This window comes from Dermacentor silvarum, chromosome 8, assembly GCF_013339745.2.
Source record: "Dermacentor silvarum isolate Dsil-2018 chromosome 8, BIME_Dsil_1.4, whole genome shotgun sequence".
Classification (NCBI taxonomy): domain Eukaryota; kingdom Metazoa; phylum Arthropoda; class Arachnida; order Ixodida; family Ixodidae; genus Dermacentor; species Dermacentor silvarum.
In genome coordinates, this window is record NC_051161.1 from 53,983,392 (window position 1) to 53,996,091 (window position 12,700).

Consider the following 12,700-nt stretch of genomic DNA (forward strand, 5'->3'; position numbering starts at 1 on the left):
TGCCAGAGAGCTGCGTCGAAGTCCCAGGTTCTCATTGTTGCGAGCCGGCGCCACGTCGCGGAAAACCACAATTTTCTAAACCTCAGTCACGTGACTGTTCTTTCTTTTTGCATCCTTGCAGGTAGCGCCTATCCGTGGCTGAGCTTTTGATTGCAAGAGTTGTTTCTCGGTCGAATTACGTCTTCCACCAACTTCTTGCGACAGTCAGTAAAGGACGGTATGCGTCACCACAGGCGCACATATTAAGCGACATGCTCCTTGAGACTGACACACTACAACGAAGTCTCCTAGGAATGTTCAAAGCACGCGCAGCTCCCGAGTTCATTTGCGTTGGTCCCGAAATCAGATATTCCCTATTCTTTTCACTTTCGCGTTTCCTAAAAGTCCAGTTTCGCTTCAACTCTCCGGCGTCATAATTTAAAACGTCGGGAGCACTGAGTTGTCGCGGTATTATATAACTTGCCGAGGCGTCCTTGAGCGCTCATTGACAGCATACAATCATTTTCTTTCTTCCTCTCTCTTCTTTCTTTCTTTCTCTTTTATTTACACGCCTGATAGAAACCTACGAAAATGAAATGTTAGACCCATTTAGGTGTAGTTGTCGTTCCGCTACACTCGTCAATATTTAATACACTTTCTTTCCCTATACGCTATATATAGACACCCAAAAGCATCACGTGATCATTATAGGGACGCAGTATAGTTACCGATCGGAAAGCAACACGCACAAAACCGGGTGCGGCACTAAATTCCCCCACAAGTTTGCCTGCCGCACAATGTGGTAACTTTTGCCAGCAAACGATGGCTTTTATTGTTTTACTGTGGCAACACTTGGCAAACGCGAAGCTGAGTCTGCTGTGTCCTGCCCGCCCTTTCTGCTATACACCGCCGTCGCCGTCGGGCCACCTCCATCATCCTAAGGTCCCTAAATACTTGTTTTTATCTAGGGACCTTACGTCATCCTCGTCCTCACTCTGCCAAATAAAAAAAAATTTAGGCCGTCTCGCCCGAAGGGCGAAGTATTGACAGAGATACCAAAGTTCAGCCTTGTGTTCGAACTTCCTCGGATGCGGTTCTAACTACGCGGCCGCGACAGGCAGCACGCGAAGGAACTATAATGTCTGTCGCCTATACAGGCTGCTGCGTGCGGTATTCGTTCTCCTCGTTCCAACAACACGCGTCACTTTCAAAGTCGCCGAGCTTTATGAAAGCCGTCGCGTGTCTCATTGAAGGGTATAAACACGACATTCGCGTGCCTTTCACCACGCAAGGTCGGACGCTCCTGCAGACTATATGCGCTCGCTGTATACAGGTCTCTCGGCACGAAACCTATATAGAGAGCTTATGCACACACATATATGTAGGCTTTCCCCGCGGCGAGCGAGAGCCTTAGTACAAAACGCGCCGCGCGCGTCTGCAACCAGGAATCGCTTATGCATACGCCGAGCGTGCCCGAAATGCGGGCCCTCCTGACATGGATACACGAGAACTGTACAGGTCGCGTGATACGGGGTCACTCGGCGGGGATGGAGACGCTTCAACGCCGCGGACTGGCGGTGATTTATCCTCAACTCCTGTCGGTGTGTTGTCGGGCTTGTCATGTTCGTGTGTATACTCCTTCGCTTTGCTTTCTCGCGCGCTGTGTCCTGTTCGCCTTGCCTTCGTGCAGACGTCTTTAAGCGAGAGAACGAATGCATTCCTCTTATATATAGTTCTCAAATGGTTCCGGCGAATTGCCTGCTCATACATTTGCGTCTGAAACGTCAGAGGGACGCTTATATGCGGACGTCCTCTATTGCGGTCTATAAAAAAAAAATGCAGTATGCTCGTTAATGAATCATATTGGACAAGTTGTTTCGTTGTTTCGTAAACGTGGGAAAATCTTCGATGCGTGGGTTTGTTCATGAAAACATGGTATCATTCAGTCTGTGTTTCAAGATTCTTTCTATCTGCATATCTTTGGTGGAACAGAGGTCATACACACTTCAAATTTTAAATTTGCCGCTAAATAAACGGCGACTTTGACGTCATTGAGAGCTCACAGACAACTTCATCACTGCCATTTTTAACGGCATATACTGCGTATAGTTTGTGTGCGTAAAACCAGGTGTATTCTTTGTTCGTTTTCCAACGCAATGCAATATGTTTCCTTTTTGTTTTTTTAATTCACAGACGAATATTATCAGCAGAGTGCTGACTAAATATGTGGTGTCATTGCTTGCTGGTATGGCGAACTTGAGGTGAAGTAGCGTCGCTACACTTGGATTTCAATGTTATGATTTTTCTGACGCGCCACACCTCCGCTCTCCCGCTTGAACACTGATGAAGATTGGAATTCCAAAAGAGCAGAATGTCTGTAACTAGATCAATCTAATATACCTGAGCTCGCCACCATTTATTTTCGAGCGAATATTACGTAAGCTTCAGCTAAATATCGAAGAACGTGGACTTATCCAGTTGCTGTCTGCATTGGTGTTAACGAAAACCTAATTTATTTTAATGATTTTGATCGTTGGTGTAACTATCTTGCAGCACGATTTTGCTAGCGTCGGAACAGAAGGAACTGTACGTGGCGCAAATCTATAGCGTGCGTTTTTTTGTTTTTGTTTTTTGACAAATAGAAACACACTTGTGCCTGCCGCTTATATGGAGATAAGCGGAATCAAATTAAAAGCGATGTGTCATTCAGGGAAACGTAATGACCGGGAGGGTATACCCCCTGACGGATAGATTTCTGGATATATAGTCCTGTACTTTCTGGCACCGTGACCAGTGTTGTCGAAACACGGCACTTTGCGTACAATCGTTTGGAACACCCTGAGGTTCTCTTCTAAAGATGCTCACAAAAGCCTTGACGAGTACGCAGAACACAGCATCGCACGAGAGAGAAATAAATTTTAAATGAAGTACGTCACTATAATCTTGAGTTCCGTGACTTACCAGTAAAGTGGACGCCGATTTATATGAATAAACTAATAAGACGCCGACTTTCATTGCAACTATAATATTCTTATCGTTAAGACAAATATTAAGTGAAATTACTGGCTTCCTAGTTATGTGGTTAATTAATTAATTGAACAATTACCAATACGCGCCTTAGCTTATTTCTTTTTTGTTTTTTTCGTTCGTAGTTGACGTTCGATAAATATTAAAAAAACTTCGTCAATAATGTGCAATTAACTGGCAACACATCATTGCATTGAAATAGTTTTCTGCGGCTGTTTGAGCCTACAGGTTTCTTGTTGACCAGAGAAAACCATGGTCAAACACTGGTTATTATTATATTCGTGAATATTTTATATTATTATCATGTTTATATTATTCTTTCCCATTGAGAAACCATATTGCAATGCGTAGGAGAACAGGGTAAACGAGTACATCAATTAAATGTTTCTGTATGATCCTCCTGTGATGCTTTTTTCTTATCGCATACAGTTTATGTGAGTGGCCGGTTCGAGAATACACTCAATCGTACTTTCCTGAAAGCGTGCCTGGCCGATAAGAAAGCTGTAACTTGTATATTACTGTATATCGTATACAGTTAGTTCACTACAGTGAAACCCAGTTAAAAAGAGCGCGTATGGATTTTGCCATATATCAAACCACTGGAACCCTGCTAACGCAATCAGCGTAAACTATACTATATACCATGTATTTCATAGTCAATTTCGGATATAACGCACTTTGAGGTACCTTATATGTCCGACACTGAAAAAAAGATTCACTGTCGTTACACCCCGCAGAGCGGCCGTGACGGTTTGAATGAAACCTGGAACACCGTTTTTCGTTATCACACTCCTCTTAAACGCCATTCACTCGGTCGTGGACGTATTAAGAAAATATCGGCTCATCATTGTAGCCTAACGAAAAGCCACTCCATTTTAAAGCAATTCTCAAGTGTATTAAGTGCGACCTACCATATATAGAACATCTAGAACACATGCCGAGCAGTTGTCAAACATGTGCCGCCTCGCATTCGGGATATACGAAAGAAATGGTTGGTGCGCTTGTACGTTGCGGTTCCTTTCAGACAAGTCATGGACAATGGGGAACCACTAATGTGATGCCGTTCCTCCAGCGGCATTCTTGGCTATTCTACACTATTGGGCTTGTGATGGTGTGTGCTAGAATTCAACTCACTCACCCCTTCAAAAAAATTTTGGTTGTTGTCTCTTTTTTGTTGTTGTTGTTTTCGTCTGCGAAATGAATTTTCGTTTACTGATGTCTATAGGCTCTGTATGCAAAACTGTTGCTATGAAGCTGCCTTTCAGAGCAGTTTTGCTATTGTTTTAACTATGCTCATGTTACGTGCACTTAGGTGTCTCATGCCCAATGGTCTTCTAAAACTTGTAGCAGTGATTGTACAATCGCTCCCATCAGTATAGCGATCGTGCTGCCACAATCAATATTTCCTTCATTACCCCACCAAGTACGTCGCTAGCGTGAAGCGCTCAATGTGTTTTCTATTTGCAACGAGTTACCCGATAATTCGCTGATACGCTGGTTTGAATATATTGTGATAGCGGGTAGATTGAGCGAAATTTTTGCGTATCCGGCCTGTTGCTATAAACGAGTTTGATTGTACTACCCCTACATTTCGATAACGCTTCGAATATACTCATTCAAGCTGCGATTTCTCTTGGGATCAATAAATAGAGCAGTTATATTATATGGCAAGTAACATGCCTTTAAATAAATGTTACTCACGAAAGCTTCAAATGTCACACAAGCCAGGAAGGTGGCTGCATTGAAATTGCATAGTGCAAACTTGTGTCATTGACCTGATCCTTAAAAAACAGCAAGTCCAGCGCCAAATGTGTCATTTTCTCTCCTTTTTATGCGCTACACGTTAATCGACACGACTGATCGATCAAATATTAGTTTGAAGGATGTTTATCGATACTGTGACAAATATTAATCGACGCCAAACTCTAGTAATGCGAATACTTTGTCGCTGCTGTAAATGATGTCGCTGTGCTTCCATATACGTCGAACGACGCAGGAATGCTAATCATATTGTACGAATTTTGCCGGGAAGCGCGAGAAGCAGTCAAGGGACCCTTTACTGCTATCGCGTTCTACTCTGAAAGGCGAAGCTTAAGCGTCTTCTTACAACAGTGCCTTTACAACAGGGGGTGCCGTACAGAAAGCGGAAGTTAAATTTAACTCGCCCATCCATCCCCCCCAATGACGACGGCAAATAGGACATCGTAAGACTGACAGTACGGTTCTCTTGTCTGTTCGCAGGCGGCCAGCAACGCTAGCAGCGTCGTCAGCAGCAGCCCGAGCCTGGTGGTCAGTAGCAGCCACCACCACCACCACCACAGCGGCGCTGGCGTCGGCGGCCACGGTGGCGTGAGCGGCGGTTGCCCCGCGCTGTGCCGCGCTGTGTCGCGCGACGCCATGGAGGAACAGGCCGGGCCCTGGCCCGGCTACGAGGGCCGGCAGGACCCGGCCGTGCTCGCCCAGGAGGACATGGACATGTTCTTCCACTCCCTGCAGGACGGCGCGGGCCCCGCCGCCGCCTCGTCGTACTACGGGAACCCCGCCGCCAGGGCCGTCCACGGTTACAGGCCCGCCCACCGTGAGTGCATGCATAGTCTCTTCGTTATACAGATATATAGTCAGTGTTTACAACGGCGCAGTGAATGGAGAGAGAGAGGGAGAAGTCATAAGGGAAGGGCAGGGAGGTTAACCAGGCTGAGCCGCGGTAGGCTACCCTGCACTGGGGAAGAGAGAGAGGGGATTGAAAGATGAGAAGGAAGAGAGAAGTTCACACCCTGCACAGTTACACGGTCAAGCGTTCGTCGCTGAGTTAGTCCCAGACGGTCGTACAGGTTGGTGCGCTTCAAAAAACGCAGCAGCGACTTCGTAGCCTTGCACATAGCAGACGCACGAGACCACGGACCCAAGAATTTCTCCTCCGTAAAAGGCCTGTCGTCTAAGTGCCCCGAAGCAGTCCGAAGGGCACTCCTCTCATCTTCGTATCTGAGGCAGTCACATAAGAGATGTCTGGTGCTTTGCTCAGCACCACAATGTGCTGCAATTGTCACTGTCCACCATTCCAATTAGGAATGATAGGCGTTTGTAAAAGAGCGGACTGCCCAGTTTTCAAAGCGAAGCGTTCTTGGTTTGTGCTAAGCCTTGGCCAAAGAAACTCTTACACGCTTTTACCATTCTCCATTGTGAAGGGTAGGCGCTATAGTTGAACACAATGGAACACCAATGAATACTTTCTCATAGTGTATATAATTGATGGCCATTCAAGAGTTATGAACGGAAAGGGCTTGAAAATCTTTCGATGGTCATGGCGTCGACACATATTATCCATATCTTTAGCACCGCACCTAACAGATGAACGATGACCTTCCATAAGGAAACCAAATTATTTCGCACGTTCCTATACAAACGTTCAAAGACGAGTCACGCGTCCATGTGCACAATTCGGCACAGGCGCTTACGGCAGTGGTTGCAACAGCACTGGTCGCGTATTAAACAGAAAGCACGTCGGAGGTGCACCATTTCGACGATGCATTATATATATACGCTGTATAGCTGCTTGCAGTCATCACTGCCCCCCTCGTTCCATGCGAATCACGGCTTCTGGATATACACTAACTGCTGCACTGTTACAAACCGTGTGTCCGCTCACGATTTCGCCCCAGGGATTCGCAAACTATCGACATGGGAGCGAGAGAGAGACGCGAGCATGCATTTCTCGCTCATTTATCTGGCGGCTGCACTAACTTGTGTCCCGTCCTCACTCTCATAGCTAAGCACACAAGGAGACCCGAACACTCAGCTTTTTTTTTTTCTCCTCCTTCTTCAAGCAGCAGCATCAGCAGCAGCAGTAGCGCCTGTGGTTTCCAACGAAGCAGCGGCGGGCGCATTTCGGCGGATAGGATATAGGAGAGCAACCTTCGCGGCCGAAACGTCTTCACGAGCGCGGGGCGCTCCGCGCAGCACGCGCTGAAAAGGAGATTGCAGACCGAAACACGATCAGCCAATTACAGAAACACGTGGCCTGCGAGTCTCTCATAGTATAGCTTAGAACGGCGGTCCACGGCGCAGCGGTTATACGAGCTCGCCGGGTGTTTGTTATAAAAGCTTGGCCCAGGAAACGAGAAGGACCTCTGCTCTGGAACAAGGGAGAGGGTGTTGAGAAGGCGACCAGGTGGAGGAGAGCGTAGATTGCGGGAGTATAACGAGGCTATAACGAATGCGGGAGTAAAGCAAAACACCGACAAAATAGCGTGTAGCGTTATAACGACGGTGCCAGCGCCGCTGCCTGTCTCGATCGTCGGGCCTTTTTTCCGGAGCACTCCGCCAGACTCTAAGAGCACGCCAGCAGAAAAAACACTGAGCCGTAAGCCCGTTGGCTTGTACCTTGCTTCCGATGCACGATTGCACAGAGAGAGACCGTGATCCCCAAAGAGGCGGCGACCACTTATGTAAGGGGCAGTGGACGTGACTGATGCTCGAATTCGGCTCACCGGCCGTGGAGAGGTAGACTATATAGCAAAGTACCAATAAACATGGCGGGCGCTGAACGGCGAAGCACAATTAATATTTGTCCAAAATAAACTAAATAAAAGGAAAAACAAAGGAAGTTGGGGGGAGGGGATCAAAGGAGCGTGATCCGATCCAGTTTCAGCCTTGATGACCTCCCGCTCAATGGTGCTTGCGCCCGCTGCTGCTTCATCGCTATGACGACATGCACCATCTAACGGCAGGCGCGAAAGGAATGCGACGGTGTTTCATCTCACCAACTAGGTGTAGTGCGGCGAACGCTGTAAGCGTTTTAGAACAAGGGGAGTGATGATGACTCCCCTCTGTGGGGAGTAGTAACTGCTTGTCGCGTACTTGTAACTCCGTTTTCGAGAGTTCACGTACTCCACCAGGATGAAGTACTTTCAGGCTGCTTGTACCCAAACCGAATGGACGTACGCCACTGGGAAGCATAATTACTCTCGGAAATAGAGCAATACTGAAAAAAAGAAGAAAGAAAAAACTATTACTCTCGCACAAAAGGAGTAATAACCAGTACTCCCTTTTGTTGCATGTACTCCATTTAGCCTCATAGCGCGTGAGAATAAAAAAAAACGAGAACAACACAGACACAATCTACTGTCCATCACTAATCCTCTCGTGTTCGACGCCAGTTTGAAATGGATTAAGATCACGGAAAGATTAGCGCCGCGCGATGCCAAAGCCCCCATCTCCTTTCTCTGAAGTATTTAGCCGGCACTCGTTAGGTGATTCGCATACACGCCGAGTAGCTATTGCTGGGCTGCACAGATCTGTTGAGACGGGATTATGAAACGTTTGATTTCTGCGCAGTTTCGAATTCGTGACGTCACACTGTCGCATTGGTATTGCGGTTTCGGCGCGCGATTCAAGAAAGGAACAGATTGGCATTTAAATATCAAATATATCTAAACATAAACTGAACAGATTTAGTGTTGTTTTTCAGCGTCCATTTAGACGCACTTCCGGTGGTACTATAGGGTGGTCAACGCGCAGCTTAACAAAGGACGCGTCGACGCCGGGCGACGCCGCGATACGCTGGAAATGCGTTCCATGTGGTTGGCATGTAGCTCAAGAGAAATAACGCCGTTTGGGAATTGGTGTTGGCACCTTGTTTCGTCCGAGTCAGAGATCGCGCTCGCTGGCATAGTGCTAACAAGCGCGACGTCTTATACGGCATCGATCCCTGCACCTCGCGGCGTCACAAGGCCGGCCATGGGTGTGTGCGCACTCTTCCGATGCTCGCGGCTACCCATTGATAATAGTAGCACGAAACGCAAATAAGGAGCGCCTCGAGGCATAGCCAGGCTCGGCCGCATACGCTCGATTTGGCCGGGTGCCTTAGGAAAGCCTTCTTTCGATTTGAAACACCGGCATTAAGTGGAATTGTATATGCGCTCCAAGGGTAACTGGTCTACGTGTCTTGGAGGGTTCGAAGGAGCGGTGCCATCTGCGTATGTCTTATACAAAAAAAATATGAATTTATACAGTCTGTACACTTATACGGCCTTCCTGTAGACCGCTTTACCACATTATAGTCTATTTGCTTTCAATAGAGACCTGTAGTTTCCGCTATGCGAAGTCTACAGAGTACCCCTAGATGTCTCTGCACTTAATCTGCTGCCCTTAAGTCTGTTTGTGGTCCTCAGACTTGCGAAGGAACCGTTTGCAAAAGACCAAATGTGGACGTTGGGCAACAAAATCTTTTAAGGACATTGCCGGCAGACTCCCTACACAGACAATATGAGGACTTCATACAACAACATTCGTTTACTGCGCATGGACCGTAGAAATAAAGTTTCCCTGAGTCCCGCGCAGTCATATATATGCGCGTACAGTCAACCAAAAAAAAAGTTTACGGACCACGAGATCTCAGAAAACGTCCAATTTCCTAGCAGCCTCACAACCTCGCAGCCTGTAATATTCGCACTTACAGCTTCTACCAGTATACGTGAACAACATTGTGGTGTTCGGTTTGACTGACTACTATTGCAGGCTGCTCAGAAATCGGACGTTCTCCGAGATCCCGCGGTCCGTTAAACTTTTTTGGTTGACTGTACAAGGCGGCAAGGAAGGACCGCGCAACCGTCGTCGCGGACATCCGCCGGCAACGTCGTGCGCCTCTCTCTCTCTCTCTCTCTCTCTCTCTCACACACACATACACATACATATGCGTCTGCCCTCATCCTTCTCCTCCTCTCCGCGAGAGGGGGGTTCGAGCGAAGCGAGCACGGGCGCCCACCGACACGCGCGTTCGGCACCGCGCGCGCACGCTGCAGAGCAAACGCGCATATGTGGTCACGCGCGACCGCTTGAAGCGGCCTTTTGTTTTCCACCTGGCCAGAGGCATTTCTGATGCAAATGCGCGGCCACGCCGTCGCCGGTGGCGGCGGCCCGCCGCGCTCTTGTGTGCGCGCGCCACCAGCAGGCCGATGTGTGTGTGTGTGTATGTGTGTGCATGCACGCGTTCGTTGGTTTGCTGTGTGTAGAGCTTCGCGGCGGTCCCGTAGGGGAACCACCACCGTGCAGTTCGAGCCGACGTTGGCCCGCGCTGGTGCTCCGTGGTGCGGCCACCGCGGACAAAAGACGCGGTGGCGGCGGCGGCGGCGGCGGCGACCGTGGCATTCGCCAAACACAACGCACCGTGTTCTTGTCGGCACCGAGCTAGCATGCTCTGCAGCAACGGCGTGCCTCACCCTCTCCAACTACGACGCAGTCTCCCCGCCACGATTCCCCTCCCCCACCAGTCACATGAGAAAGACTGAGATGTAAAAGAAAAAAACAAAGATAAATAAATGAATTAGTAAACGGACGACCGCAGAATTGTTAGAGGTCTCTGAACTCGAGCATCACAGCGATGGCTCTCTCTGCATGTGCTTACATGACGCTGTATAGTTTGTTGTTGCATTGTAAAAGAAAAACAAATATAGAAAGAAGACAGGCTGGCGACATTTAAGCCCCTCGCAATACGCACTCGTCGCAATCCGTGGAAGTTTCACGGGCCGAACTTTATTTATTTATTTTGATTTTTTTTCCTTTTGTTCCACTCGAAAGCGTGTGCCCTACATGCCAGTCAACCTGTTTCAACGTGGTTGCCCGAACGTGGGAGTACAAAACGGGGTGAATTTTTAACGTTTAGGAAACGTCCGTTCCGTGGAAGTCAGTCTGGTTTTTTTCTAGAGCGTAATGGGCGCGGAAGAATAGGAATACACGGTCCTGCGCAGCTTTTCTCCAACGTACATGAAGACCGCTACACTTCTGCTATGTACAGCTGTGTCCGATGCTGTACATTCTCAGTCATGCAGGAGATGGCCAGGTATTTTAGTCCGAAGAAATACCTGCGTTGACTGTAAGAATTCGTGAATCGTTAACCGGCAATAAGTATGAATTGAGCAGCAAGTGCCCGTTCTCGTCGCAGATTTACTCCTATACCCCTGAGAGTACCTTCTTCCCTCTCTCTCCTTTCTCTCTTTTCAGCCCTTCAAACCCTTCCCCCGTTTAGGGTAGCAAACCGTACGTGCGTCTGGTTGACCTCCCTGCCTTTCCTTCCTTATTTTCCTCCTCCTCCTCCGCTCGTACCCTCCTTACTTCTCGTTAAGCTGATCATCCTGCGTATCCTTCTACGATGAAATAGCCGACTCCCGTTTTCCATTGACGAGAAAAGAACCACTTTTCAAAAACCCTTACGCGCATAGCATAACCACTAGCGGACGAGACATCGCGCGGCCCAGCGAACGCGGTTACGCCGGGTATCGCGCAGATGTCCGGCCGCAGCGCTCTGCGAAGACGTAACACGCGGTGCGTCTGCACGTCCGTCGCGCTGTGCCGTGCCGCTATAGATTGACGGCCACGCACTCGGCGACCATACGCCCCGAGCTTGGCGGGTCCTCGCGGCGGAGGCGAAGACGACGACGCTTGACGGCGCAGCGACCGGCCTGGCATAAAAGACGCGCGATCGCTATCTCGACCGGGAGGGCTTAATATACATTCGCCGCATTTACCTCCGGCGTGGGGAGGACGACGCGTCCGCCCGGAGAGTGGCTCGTGGCTCGAGCGCTGCTGCGATGGCTGCTGTTGCTTGCGCCGCTGTATGTGGCCCGCGCGAACGACGCCCTTCTCGAGTTCGTTCACGGAAGCGTCTCCAGGTGCTGGCGCTGCCTGCTGACTTCGTGCTGGAACGTCGCGAGCCCTAGCTGCTCCCCACGTGACGCGATTGCGCTTGAGATTTCGCACTTGCGAACGGCCGGCCCTGCAGCTGGTGCGGCAAATAGGTGTCAGCCCGTTTTTATTTCGAGGCTCGCGGCTATACTATATAGACGATTGTATTTTCAATGGATGGGGTCACCGCCATGTTGGACGAGTGACGTCAAATTAACGTGGTCACGAGACGCGGGGCGCATTCGTACATCAGTACAACCTTCTGCGTGCATACGAATTGACAGTATACTTGCACTTGGTTTTAGAGATAGAAAACAGTATACCGTTAACAGCCCAAGGTATACCTTGTGTGGATAAACGGAACGATATGGTGGCAGGGAGGGAGGTGTCAGATAGATTTGACCGCGTAACTTTCCGCTGCGGGTGACTGGTGTTCAGTGTCATTCAGTTTAAACAGCAACAGTATTTTCGCCGAAGGTCGCAGAAATTCTTCCGTGGGGGGCGACATCGATGGCACCTTTGTGTATATAGCCATCGTTCACACATCACTCAATCTTGCGTTTCGAGTAATTTCTGCTACCAGCCGAATTCGTTCGCATCTAGAATTAACCCCGAGCTCATAAAAGAGAGCATGCTTTGTCGGAAAGCATTCTATATAGAGCTCTCCTATATATATACGCCAGACGTAAATACGGACACGCTGCTCAGGATCTGTAACTAGCCGCACATTTTTACCACTTGCTGATGCGGTTTAAATGACCCAAAACGATGCGCGTGCTCGTTCTATTAAACTTCCAACGAGCTCTCAGGTCAGCTCTCAGGTCACTTCCTCTAGGTTGAAAGTCAAACACAGGCTATAACCTCCTCCAAGAGGTCTCAGCTCCGAGCCACCGCTTGTTCCTTAACACGGGCACACGTCTAGCGAATGAGCAGATACGGTGTTCGCTGCGCATATATATCAAAGCAATGGCGGAAAGGATACGAAAAAAAAAGAGAGAGAGAAAGAAATGAGAGA

At 48.8% G+C, this 12,700-nt stretch overlaps 1 protein-coding gene and 1 long non-coding RNA gene across 2 annotated transcripts in view; one reads left to right on the top strand and one right to left on the bottom strand.

Moving 5' to 3' along the window:
• LOC119461254 (transcription factor GATA-3-like) overlaps nt 1–12,700 on the top strand; it is a 283,079-nt gene that overhangs the window by 200,342 nt on the left and 70,037 nt on the right. The window contains 1 exon segment of the mRNA XM_049672150.1: nt 5,248–5,584. Within this exon segment, the coding sequence (XP_049528107.1) occupies nt 5,404–5,584 (181 nt within the window). The 5' untranslated portion in view covers nt 5,248–5,403.
• Nucleotides 1–12,700, bottom strand: part of LOC125947437 (uncharacterized) — a 351,351-nt gene that overhangs the window by 136,743 nt on the left and 201,908 nt on the right. The gene's annotated exons all lie outside the window — the stretch shown is intronic.